The 24,194-nt window shown below is 53.8% G+C and overlaps 1 protein-coding gene across 1 annotated transcript in view; it reads right to left on the bottom strand.

The window, feature by feature from the left end:
* The window catches only part of PKD1L1 (polycystin 1 like 1, transient receptor potential channel interacting), a 112,296-nt gene that overhangs the window by 20,315 nt on the left and 67,787 nt on the right, over positions 1-24,194 (bottom strand). Inside the window, exons 31-46 of the mRNA XM_057304560.1 lie at positions 22,031-22,223; positions 21,421-21,504; positions 19,439-19,646; positions 18,304-18,410; positions 17,344-17,566; positions 15,796-15,969; positions 14,524-14,643; positions 14,366-14,435; positions 13,979-14,025; positions 12,965-13,118; positions 10,950-11,088; positions 9,841-9,925; positions 9,335-9,487; positions 8,432-8,550; positions 5,330-5,440; positions 489-612 (exon numbers count right to left, since the gene is read on the bottom strand). Coding sequence (XP_057160543.1) covers positions 489-612; positions 5,330-5,440; positions 8,432-8,550; positions 9,335-9,487; positions 9,841-9,925; positions 10,950-11,088; positions 12,965-13,118; positions 13,979-14,025; positions 14,366-14,435; positions 14,524-14,643; positions 15,796-15,969; positions 17,344-17,566; positions 18,304-18,410; positions 19,439-19,646; positions 21,421-21,504; positions 22,031-22,223 — 2,111 coding nt within the window. The remainder of the gene's footprint in view (positions 1-488; positions 613-5,329; positions 5,441-8,431; positions 8,551-9,334; positions 9,488-9,840; positions 9,926-10,949; positions 11,089-12,964; positions 13,119-13,978; positions 14,026-14,365; positions 14,436-14,523; positions 14,644-15,795; positions 15,970-17,343; positions 17,567-18,303; positions 18,411-19,438; positions 19,647-21,420; positions 21,505-22,030; positions 22,224-24,194) is intronic.

Below are 24,194 nucleotides of genomic sequence, written 5' to 3'. Positions count from 1 at the left end.
TCTGGAAGCTTCCTGGATGCTCCCCCCTGTCCCGGGGTGCCCTGTGTCCCCGTGTCACAGCATTTTGTGTAGTAATCTAGCCTTCCATCCCCACGGGCCCACGAGCTCTTGTGGACCCGCTGTGCCCTGCGTCCAGCCCGGCCTGGCCCCTGCTGGTGTCCAGGGGTGTGTGTGTGGCTAAGGCGGGTGTGCTGGGCCGAGAAGCAAGGGGATGCAGTCCGTTGAGCCTCCAACTCTTGGTTTCGGCTCAGGTCATGATCTCCGGGTTGTGAGATGGAGCCCCACATGTCGGATTCTGTGCTCAGGGGGTGTCTGCCTGACAGTCTCTCTCCCTCTCCCCCCCCGCTCATGCTCTCTCTAAAATAAATAAATACATCTTTTTTTAAAAAAAGTGCGCACAGAGGTGCAGGTCAGTAGCTTGGCACTCTCGCCCCACTGTGACGCACTCTCCTGCCGTGACTCCGTGTGGGGAGCAGACGGAAGCCCACCTGAGCGCCCGGCGGGCCAGCTGCGGACGCGCCTCGCCCATGCAGACCGTCCAGCAGCGTGGTCAGACTCCAGCCCCACCAGTCCCCCACACTCCGCAGGCCACCGGAGGCGCTCCTGGTACCCCTGAGCACAAGAGCAGAAACAGAAAGTGATTTTTCCCTAACGTGAATTGGAAGTATCTGCAGGAATGAAGGAAAGCCACACACAGTAGGAGGTGCAGTGTGACTCTGGAGTGCACTGGGCTCTTCAGCGGGAGGCAGGGAGACGGCATCGCGATAAAGCCCCTGTTGCTTTGTCACCTGTGGACGGCCAGCGCAGAGCGAGCACGGGGAGGGGAGCAGAAGAGCGGGGAGCTGGGAACCTCAGGGACAGGCACCGTCCTCTCTGTACACTGCTGCCTGCCGGCACGACGTGACCCTTTCCCTCCCCGGCCAAAGGCCCAGATGAGCCTCCCCGGCCCGAGGCTTCAGCAGCAGGCACGGACCAAGCGCAGGACCGCACGGAGCTGCGAGTCCACGGATGTCGGTCTGGCTTCTCTCCAGCGAATTTGTATTACTCTTGTTGGGTATCTGGTTCACTTTCCAACAACGGACTGATCTAAGGGAGCCGTGCAATTATTTCACACGGACACAGGTGATCATTTTCGCTGGCTCAGACAATACCACGGAGCCACACACGCAGACCCGACCATCAGGAGCTCCAAGCTGCGCCGGAGGGAGAGGGAAAAGCTAAATTTCTTTAGAGAGGGCAAAATACTTCTCATCTACCCCTTTTAAAACCGTTCCTTCCATGTGCCTCGCAGAAAGGACCTGTAGGAAAGGCAAGGATGGTGTGCTCCTTACGTTCCCACGGCAGAGGCCAGCGGGCGTCTGGTGGCTTTTACAGCCAGGTCTCCCTCCATGAGAAGCGGAGACCGGGATGCCTCTCGGGGGAAGTGATATCGTGGGAAAGCAATGAGAAGTGAGGAGAAGATCTAAACTCCAGTCATTCAAGGACACAATTTTCATCGTCCTGCCTCATCCAGCCACCAAATCTAGACCCCCACCCCCCAACAAAGAACACAGCAATGATGTGTTCTTCAAATGCCAGTGTGGTTTCATTAAACAGACGTGAGCGCAAGGTCGGGCCATCGCGGGGCTGGGGACCAGCCCTGAGCCGCTCCTGAGAGTCGGCCACCACCCGGTGCCCCGGCTCCGCACCCAGCGGCCACGGCTGTAGTGTGCAGCGGACTGTGGCAGGGGCACTAACACCATGGGAAGAGGCAGGCAGGTGCGACAGGTGGGTGCTGTCGCCCCCCAGAGCCCGTGTTACGCTTACCAGCACACCTCGCAGACTTTGTCCCAGCAAGGGATCGGGGGCATGTACTCTGTTGCTGATTGAGGCACATTTTAGAGACACTAGGCAGTGCTTTAAAACCTCACAGTCATGACAGAAACCGGACAACATAAAAGGGAAAGAAATCAAAGAGGAAGTGTCCTGATACGTCACTAGTGCATAGATTAATAGAGAGAAGCAAATGACCTCAGTCAACATTCGTATGTGCTATAAATATGTCCAGTCACGTCCGTGGCGTGTGGAAGTAAGTTAGCTGAGCTACCTTCCCTTACTGCTGCTATCTCCTTCTCCTACAGACTCACCCACGCATCACTTCTATCTTTCATTGGTTCGTCCATTTCCGGAGCCTAATCCAAGCAGGCCCTTTATACGGTGCTGGTTATCAGCTCTGCACACTGACTGAAACCGTGGTCGAACCACAATTTGGAGGGAATATTATCACTTCCTGACACTCGCTCCCCATTGGGACGACGTTAAAGAAACAAAGTCTCCAAGAAAGACCTGGATGTGGGGGCGCCTGGGTGGCTCAGTCGGCTCAGCATCCGACTCTTGGTTTTGGCTCAGGTCATGATCTCAGGGTTGTGAGATCGAGCCCCGTATCAGGCTCTGCGCTTGGCACAGAGTTTGCTTGTCCCTCTCCCTCTGCTCCTCCCCTACCTCCCAAGCTCTCTCTCTCTCAAATATATAAATAAAATCTTTAAGAAAAAAAAAGACCTGGATGTGACCAGAGACAGCCACCACATGCCCAGACTGTGCACAACTCCCCCCTCGTTCTCGACACACGCAGAGAGTAGAGAGTGAGCCAAACCATCCAAGAACGTTCTCACTCTGTGTTAATTAGAACTATTAAATAAAACAGGCCTACAGAGCTCTCAAAACATTGCAAAACTAAAGTCAGTAGTTATTTCCCATTTATGGCTCTTGGACAGAGTTACTATTTCATTTACTGGTGCTTTATTTGGTGGTTTATTTCTGTTTTACTTGGACTTTTGTGAAGACTTGATTGAGTCCAGAAAGACTTCAAAGAAAATTTGAATATAACGGAATCCAATATCATGATCATTTTTTGGGGTGAAGACTTAAGAAATCAAGCAGCCCCACTGCCTCACTTTGTGGATGGAATACTCAGCCCAGAGTCGAAGGACTTGCCCAAGTCACCTGCTAACCGAACGAAGTGGAACAAAGCCGGGTCCCTGAATTAGACTTGGTCCAACTGTGCTTTCGTTCTTCCTGGATACTGACAAACTCTAAACCCTAAGATGCTGTCAAAGTTTTAGGATCAGGTACTGGGGGAGGGCCGGGGCAGAAGGTCCCCCTGAATATCCCAATACACACCAGGACACATAGATATCTGCCTGGTGGCCAGTACACCAGAGGTAGTGGGATTTTGCATCGTAGTAGGAAATATGGGTCCATGCACACCCAGGAGGCCAGCATCTGAGCCATGAATCCAAGCCTATCGATGGCTCTGCACGGGAGACGTCACATAAATATTATCTCAGCTGCGGTATTTCTGATTTGAGTACCTATAGGCAACAAGTCGTATGAGAAATATGTCAAGTAGTGCTGACTTACGAAATATGAGATCAAAAATAAATGATCAAAGCCAGAAATAGCTCAGGTTTTCCTTTCCACTTCCAGAGAGGACGACCCACACGGTCACTTTGCTTTGTGCACAGCGCCCCCTGCTGGCACAAACTGTGCCTACATGGGAAGGGGGGGTTGGAGGGCTGAAAAGTTGGTCATTCATGGAAAGAACAGCTGTTTCTGCAAAAGGGGAGGCAGTTTCATTGCTGGAATGTTCACCTGTGAGCAGCTGCATCACTGTGTTCTGCAGAGAGCCCAGACTCTTGAACTCGGGCGTCCAGGTGTTACTTTACTAGTGGCTTCTAACCCTACATTTGCTCGCCCGTCATCTAGGTAGGTGTCAATTCAGCTCTCTCACGGGAGGTAAAAACAAATATGCCCTTAAGTAATAGATAAAATTAAATAGATTTGCCAGCCACCCACCTCTGTCCCCCAAAAAGCAATAAACATAAAGTACATTAAATTGAATTACTTAGTCAAGGGTAACACAGTCATAGAAAAAATGCAGGAATGTGGTTTAAAATATTCTTCAGAGGGGCGCCTGGGTGGCTCAGTTGGTTAAGCACCTGCCTTTGGCTCAGGTCATGATCCCAGGGTCCTGGGATCGAGCCCCGCACCGGGCTCCCTGCTCAGCGGGGAGTCTGCTTCTCTTCTGCCTGCCGTTCCCCTTGCTTGTGCTTGCTCTCTCTCTCTCTCAGAATAATAAATAAAATCCTCAAAAAAATAAAGTAAAATAAAATATTCTCCAGAGAAAAAGGAAGTAGATCTTGGAACACCATATTTTACTTCTGCCTCCTAAACCGTAGTAAAGAATCAATATACATTTGTATCACGCACTTCAGAATTCAAAGCCAAACTTCTTTGAAAGAACTATCAGACTGAATATTTTTGGCAGGTGAAAACAAAGTCACTTGATAACAACTGTCAAAAAAAAAAAAAAAAAAAAGAATGCCACACGAAGTATCCACCTTGATATAGTTCCTGTCCCAATTTCAGAAACGCTGACACATGGAGAAAGTTCTGGCATGACAAAATGCTGTCCCGTGGTTGCCTCTGGGTGTCAGTATTATTGAAATTTTTCGGCTTTCTATTTTTCAGTTCTTCCATGTTTACCTACAATGAACATCTACTACTTTTATTTATTTTTTAAGATTTTATTTATTTGAAAGAGAGCATGAGCACAAGCGGTGGCGGGGGGGGGGGCGGGGGGAGTTGGGGCAGAGGGAGAAGCAGACTCCCCGCTGATGTGGGACTCAATCCCAGGACGCTGAGATCATGACCTGAGCCGACTGAGCCCCCAGGCGCCCCAACATCCACCGCTTTTAAAAGTGGGAAGAGACAAATGAGCACTGGAGAAGTGGTAGAGAACTCGAAGGGAATTACTGCCGCTCGAAGTCATGTGCCATTTCTTGCAAACTGCGAGAGTCTTTGGTTGAGGAACTCAGCCTCCACAAAAAAGCAAACCCAATAACGTGTTTTAGCATCTTGGCGCCCAGACCTTAACATGCCTCAAAATATCGTTTCACTATTAACCAAAACAAGATGCCCTGAACATGCCCAAAGTCTGTAAAAAGAGGCTTCCTGTTAACAGTGGGGAAAATGCCCAAGTCAATTCGACCACTTTTTTCCATATTTCCTATATGGGACAGTGGCGAAACGCCTTCTCCGGGCTTCTGTTTTGCAGAAGTAAAACGTCCTGAGGGAGAAGACTAGATGGTCTGGAGAACTCCCTTCTTCTCCGACAGATTGTAATAGCAGACAGATACGTTTGGTTCAAAATAACAGAGTAAAGTAACCCTCGCCCCGAAACCCTGGTCCCTGGGTCCCCCCATGTCCCTGGGTCACCATGTGCTGGCCACAAACAGACCACTCCTGGTGCGGGGCCCTGGGTCTAGAAAAGGCAGACAAAACATCCTACCTTGTAAACTCCTTCTGGATGGCTTGACTGAGGGAGTGTTCATGCCGGGAGCACCTCCCACAAAGTATAAACATATGCAGAAGCAGCAAGAGCGAGTACATGCAACCATCTCTACGGAAACACAGTTTTAAATTAGCACCCACACCCACCGGCAAAACAGTTTTTGGAACCGGGCTTTTACATCCTTTTAAATGCCTGGGTGAATTTTTATATAAGGTGTAAGGGTGTGCTGAGGTTTGTTTTTTTCTGCACTTCTGACATCCAATTTCCCTGGCACCATTTTTAAAAAGGTTATCTTTCTCCAATGAGAGGGGCCTTGATGCCCTGTCAAAGAATCAGTTGAGCACATTTGTGCTGACCTATCGCCAATATTTGTGTCTTGGTTACCGTGGCTTGGCTTTGTAATGAGTCCTGAAGTCGGGCAGAGTCAGTCCTCCGGTTTTGTTCTTTTCCCAGAATTGTTTTGGTTATTTTTGTTCTTTTCCATATAAATTTTAGAATCAGCTTGTCAATACCTATAGAAAAGCTCATGGGACTTTGGTTGGGACCGAAACTATAGATAAGTTGGTAGGGATGGATACCGTAACACAAGTGTCCCAACACACGCGACGTGTCTCTCCATCTCTTTAGGTCTTCTTTGATTTCGTTCATGAGTGTCTTATGGTTTTCGGCATTCCAATTCTGCATGTTTTCTTAGATTTATTTAGAATATTCGGGATTTTCTGCGTAGACGAATCATGTCCTCTTTCAAGAAGCTGTTGTATTTCTTCTTTTCAAACTTGTAAACACTGTGTTGCTTTGTCTCGCCTCCGGCACTGGCTGGGCCTTCCCATGTGAGGTTTAATCAGAGCTGGGGAAAGGCGAGCTCCTTGCCTTGATTCTGATTTTTAAAAAGCACACACAGTCTCACCACTAAGTGTGAGGTTAGGTGTACCGTTTTCACAGATACCCTTTATTAGTTTAGGGAAGTTCTCTTCTATTCCTCGTTTGCTGAGATGTTTTTCTTTCTGTGAATGGAGGCCAAAAATTTTGTCAAATGGTTTCTTCTCCATCTGTTGAGATGACCATACAGTTTTTCTTACTAGTCTGCTACTACCGTGGATTCCATTCACTCTTTCCTTCTTGAGTCTCTTTTACCCCATAGGCAGCACCTCCTGCCCTAGTTGGTCTCTGGGGCTTATTTGTCGAGAACGCTGGCTCTACTATTGTCCCCCTCTCTCTGTCCTGCTTCCTAGGGACATGGCGTGTGCTCTCTTGTCAATTGCATGTTGGCACAAAAACGTGGTCAGCTTAAGACCAGGCTGTTTGGGGTAGGTTATGTCCTAGGTGATGTGTTTTCCATCAGGAGACACATAATATCTGGTTCTTCCTCTCTCCCCTTTTCTTTTAAGATTTTATTTATTTATTTGAGGGGGGGAGGAGGGAGTGCACAAGCAGACCCTGGGATCATGACCTGAGCTGAAGGCAGACGCTTAACCCATCCAGCCACCCAGGTGCCCCCCTTTTCTTTTTAAGTAGGCTCTACCATGTCCAGGGTGCAGCCCAACGCAGGGCTTGAACTCACGACCCTGAGATCAAGATTGTACGCTCAACCAACTGAGCCCCCCAGGCGCCCCAATGTTTGGACTGTTTACCTGACAAGGGGCCCTGCACCACCTGCCTTGCACCTGGGTCTTCTCGGGATCGGCAGATGTGCTCCCTGCAGCAGGGGCGCTGGGGGTTGGTACCTGCATTGGTGACTGTGCGAGGGACTTCCCGGGTCCCCACGGGGGCACCAGCTTGCACTCACAGCAGCACCACGTGACCTCACGTCTTCGCCACAGCCCACCAGCTGGTGCACGTGGTCAAACTTCCAGACTTTCGTACTTTATCTGCCATCTCCATCACCAGTGCAAGTGCTATCCGTGCTCCTTTTCTCTCTGCACTGTCGGCTTCCTGAGCCCAGTTTTGTTCTAAAGAGGCTGTTGGTCTTCTTCACGTTTTTGGAACCTCTTTGTATTTTAAGACAAAGCCTTTGTCTGCTACAAATACTCTTCCTCGTCGTCACTGCTTTTTTACATTACCTATGGCACCATTCGTCACATGAGATTTTTCTTCTTCAAGTTTCGTGTCACCGTATTTGTCTTCTCGTTCCGTTTCTGGATTCTAAGTCACACGGAGGTTTTCCTCGCCCACAGGTCACACGTTTGCACACGTGTTCTTCCGGGCCCTGTATGGTTTTGTTCTCACATTGAGATCTTTATTCACGTGGAATGAAGCTGTGTACATCGTGACAAAAGCATTCAGTTGTCTGTTTTACACTTCCCTCGTGACCATTCAGTTATTCCTCATGAAAAACTCCATCTTTTCCCCAAAGAGCTGAGAGAGCTCCATCACAGACTCCCGTGCTGTGGCGTTTGTATTCGGGTCCATGTCCAGAGTTCCGACCCAGTTCCACAGGGCTGTCTGCTGTTCGTGTGCACAGAGCCACACTCTTCAGCAGAGGCCCGTGACCTGCAGCCCCGTCTAGCAGAGTGAGCCCCCCACTTGCTCCCCCTCCTCGGCTCTTCCCGGCCAGCGCTCTGCGTCCGTTCTTCCAAAGGGACTTTGTAACTGACCAGATCCAGGAAAGAAGGAGAAGCGGAAGGAAAAAAAGAAATGTCTAGTGACCTTTGATGGGGACTGTGTTGAAGTCAGACATGGATTTAGACAGGGCTGGAGAAGACGTGATGTTTGACATTTGTGCTTTTCAGGACCGCTCACGCTTTCCCTGCGAAGTTTTGTGCATTTCCTCTCACAGGGATGCACGTGTGTGTTTGTGGAATTTTATTCCTTGGCCACATTAAAGAGCCTTTTATCAAATTCTCTACTGGCTTTCACTATGCGTATGAAAGACATTGGGTTTTGCATTTTACTGTCATAACCTGTTACTTTACTCAGTTCCCTGTCTGCTTTTCTTGTTTTCATTTTTGTGGGATTTTCCTCCAGACCTGCTGTCTCTAACTGCTATCTCTGGACCCACTGTCCCCTTGGTGTCCCCTCTCCTGTGGCGGGGCCCCCACCTGCACGCCCTGATCCCAGGGGCTGCAGGAGCAGAGCAAGGCCCAGCCAGCTGCCACCCACCTCAGGGCGACCCGTGTCCGGGTCTCTCTTCTCATCTTCTCCCTGATGACGCTGAGCTGGGCTGCGGATGGTGGACGTGCTCGGCGCAGGCGGCGTGCTTGCTGTCGGGCGGCCAACATCTGTGGGACGACAGTGCTGTGAGCTGGGGGCCGTGGATGAGGGCGGAGAGCCCTGGCACTCCTGCCAAGCCCAGGGAGCAGCAGCGCTGTCTGAGCCTCCTGGGGCTGGGGATAGGGACACTTCGTGCGGGTCACCAAAAGCAGGCCGGTGGGCAGTGGTCCATTCACAAACCCCACTCCTGTCCCAGGCCAGCTCTGTGGGCGTCTCACTGCACAGGAGAGCCGGTTCTGTCGGATGACAGGCCTGGGTCAGGTGCTTGGGATGCCTAAGGAATCAGAGACCCCTTGTCCTGGGAGGTCACAGATGTGGAACCCAGGGCTAGGTTGCTCCTCCCTTGTAGCTGGTGTGCCATCCTGAGTCCCATGGGGGACAAGACACCAGGCTGGACGCCTCGGGACCGTGGGCACTCAGGCATCCTGGGTTCAAGGGGTCAGCGGCCATACCCTCGGTTCCACCTGGCTTAGAGACGTGCTGCTGTCTGGAGGTCAGGCGCCAGCCTGACAGGGCTGCATCTTGAGAGACCTCGAAGTTTTCTAAAATCATGGCCAAGTATTCTATTTCTCATTTGCTTCAATAATTTAAGCTCATGTTCTCGATGCTCTGATTTCTTTGGGATGGGCTAGAGGGAAGGAAATGGATCCTCTCTGTTCACCCATCGCATCCACGCACACAACGATGCACAAGAAATTAAATCACACCCCAAAATGCAATTGGATTTGAATCCACAGAGCATGTGCTGATTGGCCCGATGGGGCTGGAATGGGGCCTGGACGGTGACCTCACCTCCTCCGTCTGGCTTGCACGGAGGGGCACACGGGATCTCGCACGCTCCTCCAGTTCAGAGTCTAGGTCCTTGGTGGCCGTGCGTAGAGACTCAGTGAAGAAGTGCGGGTCGTTCCTCCTTCTCCAGGCAAAGCCCAAGGCCACGAGGCCCACCTGGAAGGAGAGAGTGGACGATGTGTGCGCTGTCGCTGCCCCACGTCCCTGCTTCCCCGTCACAATCCTACACAAGCTGGTGTCACCTGCCTGGGATTCCCGGGACCCCGTTCCCCAGGCCAGAGCCTCTGCTCCCTAAGGCTCCGCATCCTTGAGTGAAAATTGGGGTTCAAGAGGTGCCCCCCCCATCCTGGGATGTGTCCGTGGGCAGCACGGCACAGGCCTGGCTCCCAGGTTCTCCTCACACTCAGTCAAAATATGAAGAAACGTAATAACGCGCTAGGAACGTGGAGCCCTCCCCCCACGCCCAGGCCCCCCTGATGCAGAGTGACTCCCGCTGGAGGCCCGCTCACCAGAAGTGGCTGCGTGACGAAGACACAGCACAGCACGGAGAGCGTCAGCAGGTGCAGCCAGCGCACACACTGCGTCGGGTTGAACCTGTCCCCCAGGAGAGAGCAGCCATCAGCGCCCGCCTGCCTGTGCACAGGGACGCTGCACCCGAAGGCCCGCGTCTTCGGGACGGCGTGACTACGGGCGGCAAGCGGAGGTGCGGCTGCAGCAGGGAGGAGGGCGTGCGGCTGGCGCCCTGCCGTTCTGCCCGACGGGGGGCGGACGGGGGAGTTCTATCTGTCGGGAGGGACGTCAACTTCATGAAGCTGCTAGGCGTGGAAGAGAAAGGAAAAGCCAACAGGGGAACACGGAGAGCATGGCGGGGATGGGGGCGGGGATGGGGGACTTGATAAAAATAACAATAAAGTTTGCTTCTGCAGAGCACTGAGCAGGTGCCAGGCGGTGAGCATGGAGGATTTCACTGGTTCCTCCTAAAACCCTGTGAATTTTCCCATTTCACAGCTGAGCAAACCGAGTCACAGAGAAGTTTTTTTTTTGTTTGTTTGGTTTTCAAAAGCAACTTGCTGGCCATCGGCCATCATCCTGTGAGTCAATTCATGCATTTGAAGAAAGGGAGGAGTCGGGGGGGGGTGCTAGCGGGGAAGAGGGAAACATCCTGGTTTTCCGGCTACTCCTCCTGGGCCCATGGGAGCCACGCGGAACTGCCCTGGGGACGCCGGGGGCCGGAGCTGCCCGGGAACCGGGTGGAGAGGCCACAGTGTGGATGGGCAGAATTATAATCATTGTACCAGCACGTCTGGCCCAGAGCCCAGCTTCTCAGGAGCTCCGCAGCCGGGTTCCCTCCTTCCCGAGCGAGGGTCCTGCAGCCTCTTGTCCACCGGGACTCCATCCAGGCTGGGCTGCCGTCCCAGAGCTGGCCGGGCCCAGCAGCCCTTTGGGGTTTGTACACGATTTCCTCACCCCCAGGGCCGTGGGAGGGAGAAATGAGGACCAAAATAGCAATAGCATATCTGGTCCCACATGTTGCGTTCCCAGAAACGCAGGAAGTTTTTTCTAAGTGCTAGATTCCCATCCAAAGACCCGGGGACATCTGAAAACTGTGACTGCTCACCTGTATCCCAGAAACGCCGTCCCTAAGCCACAGGCCATGGAGACCATCCCGCAAATGGCCCACACCACGGAGCCTGACCAAGGCGGCAGTGCCCGCGGCCACCGGAGTGCAGCAAGTCCTCCAAACCCGCTGTTGGGGGCTAAGGGAGAGCAGGAAGAGGTCCATGTAACAGACCTCATCATTTCCATCTGCCCGAGTGCAGTCGCTAATTCTGTCAGCGGTACTGGGCCGTGGGTGTGCAGGCATTGGGGTGAACAGTATTCTGGTCCATGAGGGGGTTTCTAGAGAGATGAACACATAAATGGCTGGAGAGAGTAAAGCTGGTTGCTTGCCCAGTGTGGGTGGGCCTCATCCAATCAGGTGAAGGCTGGTATAGAACGAAAAGCCAACCCTCCAGAGCAAGAGAGAATTCCTCCTGCCTGACGGCCTTTGAGCAGGACAGCTGCCTTTTCCTGTCTTTGGACTTGAACTGAAACACTGGCACTCCTGGGTCTCCAGCTTGTGGACTGCAGGGTCATCAGACCTTCCGGCCTGCGTGAGCGCACGAGCCTGTTCCTTGTATATATACACACGCCCCTGCACACACCCCGTGCACAGTGTTATAGATCTGCATTTCAGTGCACGGCGGCTGGGTCGACACGGCAGCTACACGGCTGCCTGCAGCAACCACCATCTTCAGCCTGGATGAAAAGGACCCTCACTTTCTCATGTTCTCAGGGCAGAGTGCTTTTTACACTCAGCATTCTCCATCAGAATGATGCCACAGTCGGGGCCACAGTTTAGAGTTTTCACTGGGCATGTGAAAGAGGACGGGGAGGAGCGGGGAGGAAGGAGATGGGTGGAGAGGAGTGGGGGGACACGGGGAGGGGAAGGAGGAGGGACGAGTGGGTAGGAGAGGGAGGGGTGGAGAGGGGCAGGAGGACCAGGAGAAGAGCAGAGAGGAGCAGGGGGAGGGGGAGGAGAGCACAGCCCCACAGAGGAGGAGGACAACGTAGGCAGCAGCCGCCTCTCACGGGCTCTGTTGGGTAAGTTCTCTGGAGTCAAGCACATAATCAGAGGGTCCCCCCACATTTCCTGTCTCCAAGAGGAGGCCATGGAGCCCCGCTTTTGAAGGTGACTGCTCCAACAGGAAGACCCCGCCAGGGCCCGTCTAGAGGCAGAGGCGGTCAGCTAATATGGACTCAGGACCACCCTCCGGGGAGGAGGCACTGGGCAAGGGAAGGACACTCGTGCGTGTACAATGAGGACACCTGAGCTCAGGTGTTGTCCTTGCTCGAGGACCTTGCCCTGTGTGCAGTCGGTGGGGCGTGAGCCTTTGTGCTCCTCCACCCCATCCTGGCCAGGTGCGTGTGCCGGGCTGTGGGACGTGTGTTCCCTCCACCTTCCACTGGCACCAGCACGGCAGGCCGCTGGCCCCGGGCCCCATCTGTGCACAGAAACCGGGTATTTTATACCCCACACCCTAGCGCGTAGGGTGCTGTGTGCGTCAGCCCAGCCAGACCCGGCTGCCTCCTGCTGCTGGTATCACCTTGCCAACTGTGGTCCACGGAGCAGTGTCCACAGGCAGCGCCAGAACCGGGTGAACTGGGAAACACGCTGCTCACGCAACCCATGGCCCCGGTCCCCGCAACCATATGCATCCGCCCAGCCAGACCCCTGACGGCCCCGTTGGACAACACTGACTGGCTGCTTGGTCACCTGCTGGGGGCCCCGTCCCCACTGGCTCTCCACTGAGCTACCGCTTCTCCTGAAGCTGTCACTAGTCACTCTACTCCACAGCAAGTGAAAAGTCTATTCCTGACTTTTTAAAAGACGTGAGCAACCCATGTAAGTATACAGCAGAAATGGCCAGCACTTTGGAACAAAATTCTTGGCTGTTTCGGATGGGCCTGATGTCCATGTGACCAGAGCACCCAGTCTTATTGGACCCAGCTCCCGCCGCGCGACCCCTGCGTCTCCCAGGGGCCCAGGACGCAAGAAGGGACCTGGCATTGCACCCCCAGCCCCGATGTCACCTTGCACACAGAGAGCGCCGCAGGTCCCCTTCTCCCTTGGAGGCTGCTGGCCAGGGTCAGCTCCGCGGGCCTCCTGTTCTGGGGACGGACAGCCCACACGCCCGCTCTCTGCTGCCCTCCTGCAGGCCCTGGCATGCCCCGAGAGACCGTAAGCCTGGAAGAGACGACGTCGGGATGAGGTTAACACCTCGGCGCCCACAGTCTCTGTGCCAGACTGTGTCGTCTGCAGCGGGGCTTGCAAGCGTTCTCAGGAGCTGGCTGGGGGAGGTTCTGCGGAGGAGGCGCGGGCAGCCCTGGGAGCAGCTCGTTCACATCTACAGAGGGTGGTGGGGCGCCCGCGGGTGCAATGACAGGGTGGCTGCCGTCAACGGCGATGCCACCTGCCCTCTGGGAGGCCGATCAGGACCTCCCAGAGCAGGGGTCGGGCGAGGCTCACCGTGGAAGGGCAGAGAGGCAGCCCCACGCAGGGGAGCAGAGGGGACCGAGGCCCGGACACGGGCCGGGGGCAGAGCGCCCACGCAGGACGGAGCTCTCAGCAGGGAGGTGGAGATGCGAAAGCACAAGGAACCACACGTGCCCCAAACGTGTGCACTGACCAGCATCACGTGCTAACAGCACAGCCACGAAGACCCCCAGAGGAAGGCTGATGCGATGCTGTGACTGAACTGCTTAGAAACTGCCTTTCAACATGCCCTGGGTCCCAGGTCGGACCTGCTTGTCTGGACTTGTCCCGTGTCCCCTCATGGGGCACAGGAGTGGCCGAGCCCACACAGGCCTCTGCTTCACAGAGTCTCACCTCCTGGACCTGCCAACCCGCAAGCCTCCACAATGTCTCTGCGGGTCCACACGTGGCTTTCCCAATTCTGACCCACACCCCTTCTCGTGGGGCCTCCCCTGGGACTCCTGACAGCGGGTCTCAAGCTCCCTGGGGAGCGGCCCCCTCTCTCTGCAGGACCCGCCCTGCTCGTGTCTGGGCCACGGCCGAGGGAGACACCGAAACATAGTTGTATTTACCTCGTGCATTTTCTGGGCGTCTGCCGTCCTTCCACGGGAGTGAGGGCCTGATTTGAAAGGAGTCCAATTTATGACGTTAAAGCAGGGATTTAGGGTTCTCTGGGAGAGAGCCTCCTTTAGGAAATAGCCCTCCCTGTGGCCCCACTGGGACAAGGCTTCCTGAGGCACAGGACGTGGCTGTCAATGTGGCCCGTCCACGTGACATCCGGGAGTGGGCTGCATGGCTCCTTTCAAGGGCTTTCACGCAGATGGAGTGAAGCTCGCTGTCCTTGCAGTGAACAGCAGCGAACACGGGGAGCAGGAGACACGAGGTCTCCTCCCCAGATGTTGCTGTGATTTGTAAACAAACAGAAAACAACTTCCAGGCTTTCTTAAATGCCCACTTACCCTGAGCTGTCTCCACGGGCGCTCTTCTTAGGGGCAGGTGGGGCTGCGCGCGGGAAGGACTGCTGGCTTCCTGCGGAAGGAAGGTGGTTGTTCGGGGCGGGTGTCCCACTGTGCGGGAGGACCCGGGACAGCAGGGCATGCGGACAGGCTGTTGGTACCTGGCTGAGCCTCAAGAGCAGGGACAAGAGCTGTGCCCCGGGAGAAGCCAGCAGGGTGCACAGGAGACCTGTCCGGAAGGACCCGGTGGCGGCATCGGGGTCACCGAGAGCCCACGGGAGCTGTAGGAAGGCAGCAGTCAGGGCATCTGGAACGCGTGCGCTGTAGTCACCAAGGTCTTCAATGTGAATGTGCAGCCTACGTTTAACCAAAGCCCTGTCTCCCTGAACCCTTGGAAACAAGGGAAACTCGCAAGTAATCCTTTTGTTTTTCCAATATACACATATTCCCAGATTAAGTGAACGTTTGCTGCGGCCCCACTTCATGCCAGGCACGTCTCCTGCGCCCCTGGCTGAGTCCTCGCTACAATCTGATGAGAAGGCCTCCGTATCCCCATCGCGTTGATGAGCAGAGAGGATCCGACAAAGGGTCGGCCCCAGAGGGGAAGGCGAGTTCCTCTCCTAGCTGGATCCAGCCTTTCAACTTCTTGCTGCCTGGCGAGATTTATCACCATCCTACAAATTCCACACACCTGTCACTCTCTTTTAAAGGTTCCACCAATCCGTTACTATTCTCACACGTACTCCCAACACCGCCCTCTGCTGGATGCGTCGCCGGATGCCCTCTCTGGAAAGGGCCCCTCGCCACATTCCCAGCCACTGCGGGACCATGAATGGCCACGAGGTTGTCATCAGAAGCAAACTGGATTAGTTCCCCGCGCCCCAAGAGTCATGCTGCGTTTCCATAGGAAGGCAGGCACTCCACTCTCGCTGCCTGTGCTGGTTTAGAATTCATCCCTACATCGCATGAGGGATGGTGCGGCCGCAGTTACCAGATGCTAACTGGCATTTCTAGGGCAAACGTGGCCATCAAACTGTTCCCTGCTTTTTCTGGCCAGAGGATTTTTAAAATTTGAATTAATTGCCAACCTTAAAAAAAAAGAAAATCCCGGAGCGTGCTCTGGGACAGTCCAGGCTGTTGACCGTTCCGGAGAAGTCACGCTCTGTGGCACCAGGAGGGCGCGAGCTCTGCATGGCAGGCGTCACGGAGGCAGGCCTGTGCTGGCTTCACCCCGAGCCCACCGCCCAGCAGACCCTCCTGGCTCCATCCAGGCCAGCACCCCCTCTGTGGTGCTCGAGGCACCTGGGCTCCCTCCTCCTGCTTGGAACCTTTCTGCCAGGACTGTAAGCTTTGCTAATTCCTGGGCTGAGAAGGTGTCACATGGCAGGTCTGGGACTCGGAAGCCACTTCCAGGAGAATGCAGTGCCTCCCACCTGCTCCTCTCCTGCAGCTGTGAGCAGGGCAGCGAGACACGCGTACGTGCACAGCAAGGCGAAGGCAACAGTGAGGCGCGCGGTGTGTGGGAAGCCGCTGGGGGAGGGCTGGCTATACACGGACGTCCAGATGTGGAAATCCTCCAGATACTCTGTGAACTTTGAATACAAGAGCTGAAACAGACCAGAAGAGAGACGCTGGTACCAACGGTGAGAACTCCCGGTGGGCAAGCGGTGATTCTCTGGGTGATGCCACTAGCTCGTCAGCTGGACCCTGGACCCCGCAGACCCTCGCCCACCATGCACTCAGCACCTTGGACCTGCGCTGGGGCATCTGCAGCTCTGGGACAAGCTGTCCCTCCGCCTCTCCTGTCTCACCCCCGAGTGTCTTCACACCCTTTTCCTGGAGCCTCTGTCTACAAGCCCTCCCTGTTCCCAGCACTTTTCCTGCAACACAGGTAATTTTCACTGGGCTTGAGCACACTGTGGGCCGGGAGCATGGCCGGCCACCAGGGTGTCCTCAGTAACCCTGTGGTGTCGGCCACGGGCGTGTGGCACGTCACCTACAGAATCACTCTGGGTTCAAAAGGCTCAGTTCAACTGGAGTAACGCTTGGTGCTCAAGGCTATTTTAGAAAAACGGTGATGAGCAGCAGAACACAGAAGCAAATCCAGGGCAAACAGGTTTAAGGAGATGAGAATATATCTTCCTATCAATGGACTGACCACCAGGCCACAGCCACGGCTGGTCTTATGACTAAGACGTACAGATGTCTCCCCACAAGTTCTCAAACAAAACAGCTGGAGAATAAACAACGTGACTACGTTTTGTTAGTTATATTTACGTACAAATAATTGTCCAAGGGAAAGTGCCGGTTGAGCCAGGCATTCCGCTGGGGGGAGCTGGAGAATTTCCATACTGCCAGTGCGCTGTGATCATGTGTTCTTACTAGATCGGCAGCACCCACGTGGTGGGCCTGGCCCTCTCGCCCATGACAGGTGGCGACAGGGACACGCTGGAAAGGAGGATCTGGTGACGTGGGAGGACGCCAGCTCTCACTGGCCTCTGACCGTCTGAGACCAGCCTCCAAAACTGGTCACCAGAAACACAGAGCCCCCCATCAAAGTGTCCCTACAATGAAAGAAAATCGCAACGTCTGCAGGCAGACGCGGCCCCTCAGTGACGACTTTAGAGAAAATTCATGAAGATAATACATTAGAAAGTATAAAATGCTAAGTGTCATCACAAGTGAACAAAACACACTCCCACATGGGGAGAGGTCGGGATGCACAGAGAGCTATTTCATAGGTGGTTTGTGAAATTTTAGGTGATTTTGTCTTTTTGATCACTTGCTGTTCTGCCCCGGGGTCATGCCTGTACTGTTGACTGGTCATCTTGGGGCTCAGGATACACAGGGCACACACAGGCTCGCTCCAGGCATCACGTAAGGCACAGCCAGCTTGACGTTAACTTTAGTGCAGGTTAGAGAAATGGCTGCAGGGAGAAGCAGAACTGGGGCTGCACCCGGCCGGCCGGCTGGTCACCTACCTTCCAGAAGCCGAGACCCCCGCGCAGGCAGCCCAGTTCCCGCTCCACGCGGCCGTCCCGCCGGCTCGCCGCCAGCCAGCACTCGGCGGGGAAGAGCCAGCTGCGCCCGTGCCGGGGGGCCAGCTCTCCCACCACGACGTGGCTCACGTACCAGGCTGGGGAGGGCCCACGGCTGTCGTGCCAGAGGCGGATCCTCCGGAGCTGGCCCAGCAGAGCAGGGGCGCTGAGGACACACACAGCAGCAGTGGTCAAGCTAGGGTCTGGGCGGTGGGGGGTCCCACAGGGCAGCCCCAGCCCCGATTCTCACCCTCGGGGACACCTTGGATGTGTCAACACATGCGTGCTACTCAGAGTGACCTATGGAGCCTCTCTGGAGCATGAGATGTGGACAGGGAGCCCCCGCAGGCCCCTGGCCGTGCTGGGCAGAGACCCCGCACACAGCTCCCGCACGCCTGCTGGCTCCCCGGAACCCCGTCCACTCCAGCTCCGTCATGCATCTGTGTCCAGTGTGGACGAGCCTGGAGCTCACCTCTTCTTAGTGAAGATGGGACCCAAACCAGTACAGACCAGACACGATGTTCTCCAGGAGAAAAAGCATTTAGTGCAGTTTCTCCACATTTTCTGAAAACAGCAGGTGCTTGGACTCCCGATAAATGACCCCTCCCCATCCAACCGCGTGGTCTTCGCACGGCCACGGGTCCTTGCTCTTCCCGATTTAGCATGACCTGAATCAGCTGAGCAGGATCCGTGCCATGGAAGAGGCTGGGCGTCTGAACGTCAGCAGCGTGTAAACCAACAGCTCTCCTCGTTCCCTCCCACACGAATCTACGTCAAACGGCACCGTGAACGACTTTATAAAACCGTCCGTGTGCACAGCGGCACTCCTTACTGGACAGTGACGTGCATTTAGCTCCCTTGGGCTCGTGATAGGGCCACACCGTTCTGACAGGCCTCGCTCACCTCAGGACAAAAGTGTGTCTGGAATTCCTTTCAAACAGGGGCCTCTCTGGACAGTAGAGTTCTCTGGGTTCTGAAAATCCATTCTCACCACATAGAACGATGTAAACCTCAAAACAAAGACATAAGGTTGGGGTTTGAGATCCTGGACACAGGACACTACGTTGTGTCAGAAAGGGGCGTCCTTGTACCTTCTCCCAGCCCCTGTCTTCCCAGAACCTTCGGGCCCCGAGGGACCAAGGGGACACTCCCACCCTGTCCCTGGATGGCCCCTCCCACACTTGCCCCAGAGAGATCTGGGAAGGAGTGCCTGTCCCGCTGGGTTGGCCGGATTTCTACATATTTGATCTAGAAAAGCCAGACAGCAGCTAGGATTCACTAGGGTATGTGTTTGTCTTGGGAGGGAGAAGACAGGCAGTGGGCGTGGAACGAGGGAGGCCTGAGGGCCATCCAGGGGGCTGTGACCATGACTGGGGTGGACGAGGAGCCCTGCAGACACACATTCCCAGCCGCATGGGGCTCATCCTCCCACTGGGGCAGCTCCTGTGGCCCAGAAACACATGATCAATCTTTCATTTTAAAAAGTTCCTTATTTATTTCCAGTTTTAAAAACCCTTCTCCAACACAAAGCACATATTTTCTTTGATAAGTTTCTAAATTTTGTTTTAATCTGTAAGTCTCTGGTCTTGTGCAGCTGGTTTGGGGTGTAATGTGAAGTAGAGGTTTAATAGAGCTTTTTTCCACAGGAAAAGCCATGGTTCCCAAATATCTTGTGGAATCGCCCCTGCCCCTCCCATGGGGCCTTCCCCATGACGCCCAGCTCAGGCTACAGCCCTGGGTCTGCCCCACGCATCCGTCGGTCCTTCTGCCTTACACAGGGCTGGACATGCGGGCTGTTCTCCACGGACAAGGTGGAGAGGGACAAGGGTTTGAGGGGGCGGCCCTGAGGGTGGTGAAGGCTCGCGCAGGCGTGCACGAGGGAGAACATGACGGTGGCAGAGGAGCCCCTCACTCTTGATGGAGGAAGATGGGGCAGCTGGAAAGGCCAGTCTCCACGTGGGGCATGTCTGGGGCCGTCGCTCACACCATCCACACCCTTGCACAGCAGGGAGCGCAAGTCCCGGGGTGACCTGCTTACCTTGGCACTACAGTGGGCAGGAGACCGGAAGCCTGTGTCCACGACAACCGCGTACAGCTGGTGGCCGGGGGGGGCATCTTCTTGCAGAAAAATGTAGCCAGCTTTCTTCTTCTCATGACGATCTACACGTCTGCTTTTAGTAACCAGAAGTGCGTAAAGAATCATAAAAATGACAATCAAAACACTGGGAAGCAGGTTCTCTGGGTGTCTGTAAACAAAAGAAGAGGAATAAATAGTAAATTACAAAAATCAACATTCAGGTAAAGACTAACCAACTCCCCCCCACGCTGGCTCATGCTCACACACTCACGCACACGCACACAGAGGCCCCTGCTGGTCTTCACTGATACGTTTGTAAGTGCTTGTCTGTCTTGTAACTGGAAGGAGAAAGTAGATTCTTACTGGGGAAGGAGGTCAAGAAGGGAAGAGCAGAGGGAATGGCATGGCCTCTGCCGGCCCCGTGTTAGGACGGGTCTGAGCCCCTCAGGGGAGGAGCCACTGGAGGCTGACTCAGGAGCAGGGACTCAGTCAGAGACGACTGGTGACAGACCAGCTTCCACATCTGAAGACCGTGTGGGGCAGCCACTCACGGCCTCTCTGAGGAGCTTTCTTGATGAAGCATGATAAGAACACCAATCTTGCTGCTCACATGAAGACTCAGGAGTACGATGTCTGTAAAGTGCTTCTACATGTGGGTGTAATGGATGCTCCCTCCCTCCTGGCAGACCCTGCCTACATGCCCCATCCCTCCCGCCCTGAGTGGTCGGGCTGCCTGCTCCTCACCACACCTGGCCCTCGCCTCCTACTCCCAGGCACCCCGCTGGGGGCGGGGGGTCACTGAACCTTCCAGACCCACAGAGTGGGGTCCACTTTGAGTCACTTGTGCCAGGACCCTAGCCTGGAGTCTTACGGGATTCTGATGGGGTTTCAAAGGGCAGACAGGTGCTTCACAGGGATGCTGTCCTTCCAGAGCGCACCTGCCCCCACCCGACTTGAGGTGTTGCCTTTTACCTGGGCGTCCCCGAGGGCTGTCCCTCTCCTGATGGCTTGCCTCCCCCCGCCCAGGTCATATCTGAAACCACAGTTGAACAGCTGTCCTGAGTCCCACTCACTACACTCCTGGTGACCTCACTGTCCCCAGCACCTATGGTGTCAGTAATCCACTTACTGGTCTACAAAGCCGTCAAGTCTTTGATGATTGATTAAATAATAAGGTGCTATAGGGCTCCCCATTACATCAACATAAGGGAGACCCAACGCTCACCGGGAAATGCCGACTCTGCCACTGATACTCATTCAGCAAATACCCACTCAGTGCCTGCTGTGGGCCAAGCCCGGTCAGTACTCCATGTGGGTGACTGGGCAAAGGGCTCCTGCCCACACAAGCTTACCCTCTACTCACCCACCGTTCAGAATCCAAATACGCCTGTTCTGTGTAAAACAATGGCCACAGAAATAAGCTTGAGTTGAAATCTATTACCTAAAATGGGACACTTCTGGGGCGCCTGGCTGGCTAGTTGGAAGAGCGTGTGACTCTTGATCTTGGGGTCGTGAGTTCGAGCCCCATGTCGGGTATAGCGATGACTTCAATAAATAAATAAACTTTAAAAAGAAGAAGAAGATAAAATGGGACACTTTTGAACAGAAAGAAGCAGCTATGAATATGCATAAACCAGGAAGGGCAAAGCACCGTGTCCTCCCTGACGAGAATGACCCAGTGAGTGCCAACTGACCAGCTCCATGGTGCGCGGAAGCTGCGCTTGACAGAAAGCATGTTGACTTTCTCGTGTTTTTGCGCCCCCTGTCTGTGGATGTACGTGCACGCAAGGAAGGACCATGTGATCCTCACAGATGACTACCTACTAGAGTGGTTACTCCAGGATGCACACGGTACCAGGCGACATGGGTTTCGGGCACCTGCGGGATGACGTGTGGGCAGCAGCGCTAGTAAAATCTTACTGTGATCTAGAAACGGAACTCACCTCTGCCACTGGGAAACGTCACTCACTGAAACGCTGGCGTTCAGGTTTCTTCTCGCGACAGAGACCGGTGCGAAGTGGTCGTAGCTAGGAGGGAGACGCAGGTTAGGACGCCAGACGTGGGCAGAGAGCGTCGTCTACAGTGTCACGTACGCGGGTTAAAGGAAGGGCAGAAAGGGTGACAAGTTCCAGTAGTTATAACCGCAGGCAGACGCCTCAGTGGGCACACCGTGTGCGGTCCAGCTCAGCCCAGAGGCCGGCAGGTGTCAGCCCAGCCCCACTGTGGGCGGCCGTGCGGCCACCAGCCAGACGCGGGGCACCACCGTCCACCCACCAGCCTGTTTCAACAGACATCAGGGGGACACCTACTACCGCTGCCACCTGGGTGGAGGGGGCTGGGGCACAAGGGCCCTGAGAAGCCAGACCCTGCTCTCCGAGAGGCTGCAGCCCAGAACGAGCCGGGCCTGCAGAGGGGGAGGGGTGCACGAACCGGGTACTGTTGTCGTTTTCATAGGGACCCAGGGCCAGGGAGGCTCAGGCACGGGCCCCACGCAGGATAAAATGCAGTCAGCCTCTCAAAGTCCCGTGTTTGTCCTCAACAGCACGTCTGTACCTGCAGGTCACTTTCTCTGGAGACGCTCCTGGCTGTGGCGAGGAACTCGCAGAGCTCCACCTGCTCACTTCCCAGAAGAGGCACTGGACCCCCTGGAAACGCACCGTGTAGTTCACTGCCTGCGCGGAATACTTGCTCGGAGGGCTTCTGTCATAGTCAGCGTCTAGTAAGGATAAATATCCCAAGTTGGTGTCTAAAAAGAGAAAAAAAATACACAACCTGAAGTTTGCAGAAAGGCATAATGCATTCCCACGGCGGCCGGAGCAGCGGGCAGTGGGGCAGGGGGCAGGGCTGGCAGGACAGGGGAGAGGTTGGCGGGGCCGGGGAGAGGCCGTCTGGTGCTTCCTCTCCCATGGCATGTAAACTGCGAGGCAGATGGGTCCAGGCAGGCTCCCTGCTGCCGATTTTCATTGGGGCCGGCAGAGTGTTGGATATGTTTGCCTACGTTCCAGGTCCCTCTGGACACCCTGAATGGGCCACCCCCTGCCCAGGAGACACGAGACTCGGAAGGCAGCTTCCCCGGCTCCCCTCAACCCCTTCCTGCTTCTCCTTGGCCCCGTCGGCCAGCTGCCAGTCCTGGGTCTGCACTGGTCCCCATAAAGACAATGCAGTGACTGCGTGTTTTTAGCCTATCACTTGTGGGTAAATTTTATGTTTAGAAGTAAACATTTTTAAAATTCTATTTATTTAATAATTTGTCCCTTAGACTTTTTTTTAAGATTTATTTTTTTTTAAGATTCATTTCTTTGAGAGAGAGTGGGAGGGGGCAGAGGTAGAGAGAGAATCTCCAGCAGACTCCATGCTGAGTGTGGGGCCCGATGCAGGCCTCGATCCCATGACCCTGAGATTATGACCTGAGCTGAAACCGGGACTTGGACACTCAACCGACTGAGCCACCCAGGTGCACCTTGCCCCCGAGACTTCTTAATAAACCATGTTGGGACAACTAGCTACTGACCGCTTGTAGAAATAAGAAATCCAATCTGTACCTCATGCCACCTACAGTAATAAGCACCAATCAGAGTTCTAAACGTAAACACACAGAGCTGTGCAGACACAAACAGAAAACATAATGTGAATGACTTTCTCTCATAACCTGGGTATGAAGAATGAATTTCTAACAAGGACTCACAATCCAAGAGTAATTTTTAGAAAGTTGATAAATATTATTTTTTTTAAAAAGCTTTTACAAAGCAAAACAACCTAATAAAAACAAAGTTGGAAACTCGAGGCGTCAAGAAAAAATAAACTCAAGAGAAACGGGTGTATATGAATAGTTCACCAAAAATGTAGGTAATGGCCTTTAAATGCATGAAAAAATGCTCAAATGACAACATATATTGCATATTAAAACTACCATTTCTCAAATATCCATCTGGCAAAATTCAAAATCTTGAAAACATAGTCTGTTGGCAAAGCTGTGGGGTAACAAACCCTGTGCTCTTAGTTGGGGGGCATGGAATTTGGCAATATTTACAGGAATTGCACACATGTTTACTCTTTAACCCTGGAATACCCCATTTAGAAACCTTCTGAGCCCCTGAGTTTCTACATTTTTAATAAGGCTTAGACATTTGAGCAATAGAAATGTCTCACATATTTTTTAAAAAATTAGATAAAAACAGATGGAGATGAGGGGCACCTGGCTACCCCTGTCAGTAGGGCACATGACTCGGGATCTTGGAGTTGTGAGTTCAAGCCCCAAGTTGGGGGTAGAGATTACTTAAAAATAAAAAAAATCTTAAAAACAAACAAACAGAAAAAGCAAATGGAGAACAGTAACCCTTTGGGTTAAATATATTTAGAAAAAAACAATAAACCCAGCTGTCTATAAAACTGACAACAGAAGTCCACACCAGAAAGAACTAATTCAAGTAATTTTTGACCATGTGACTATTAGGACAATGTATTCTAAGAAAGTAAAGTAAAACCTGACAAAAAGAAAGGAGTTGTTAAGTGTCTGTCTTCAGCTCAGGTCATGATCCCGGGGTCCTGGGATCAAGCCCCGCGTCGGGCTCCTCAATCAGTGGGAACTCGGCTTGAAGATTCTCTCTGCCTCTGCCTCTACCCGGCTCATGCTCTCTCTCTCTTTCTCATGTGCACACACTCTTTCTCTCTAATAAATAAATAAAATATTTTAAAAAATAAATTGCCAGTGAGAATC

The sequence above is a fragment of the Ursus arctos genome, unplaced genomic scaffold, assembly GCF_023065955.2.
Source record: "Ursus arctos isolate Adak ecotype North America unplaced genomic scaffold, UrsArc2.0 scaffold_3, whole genome shotgun sequence".
NCBI lineage: Eukaryota > Metazoa > Chordata > Mammalia > Carnivora > Ursidae > Ursus > Ursus arctos.
This window is presented reverse-complemented; position numbering and strand designations above follow the sequence as displayed.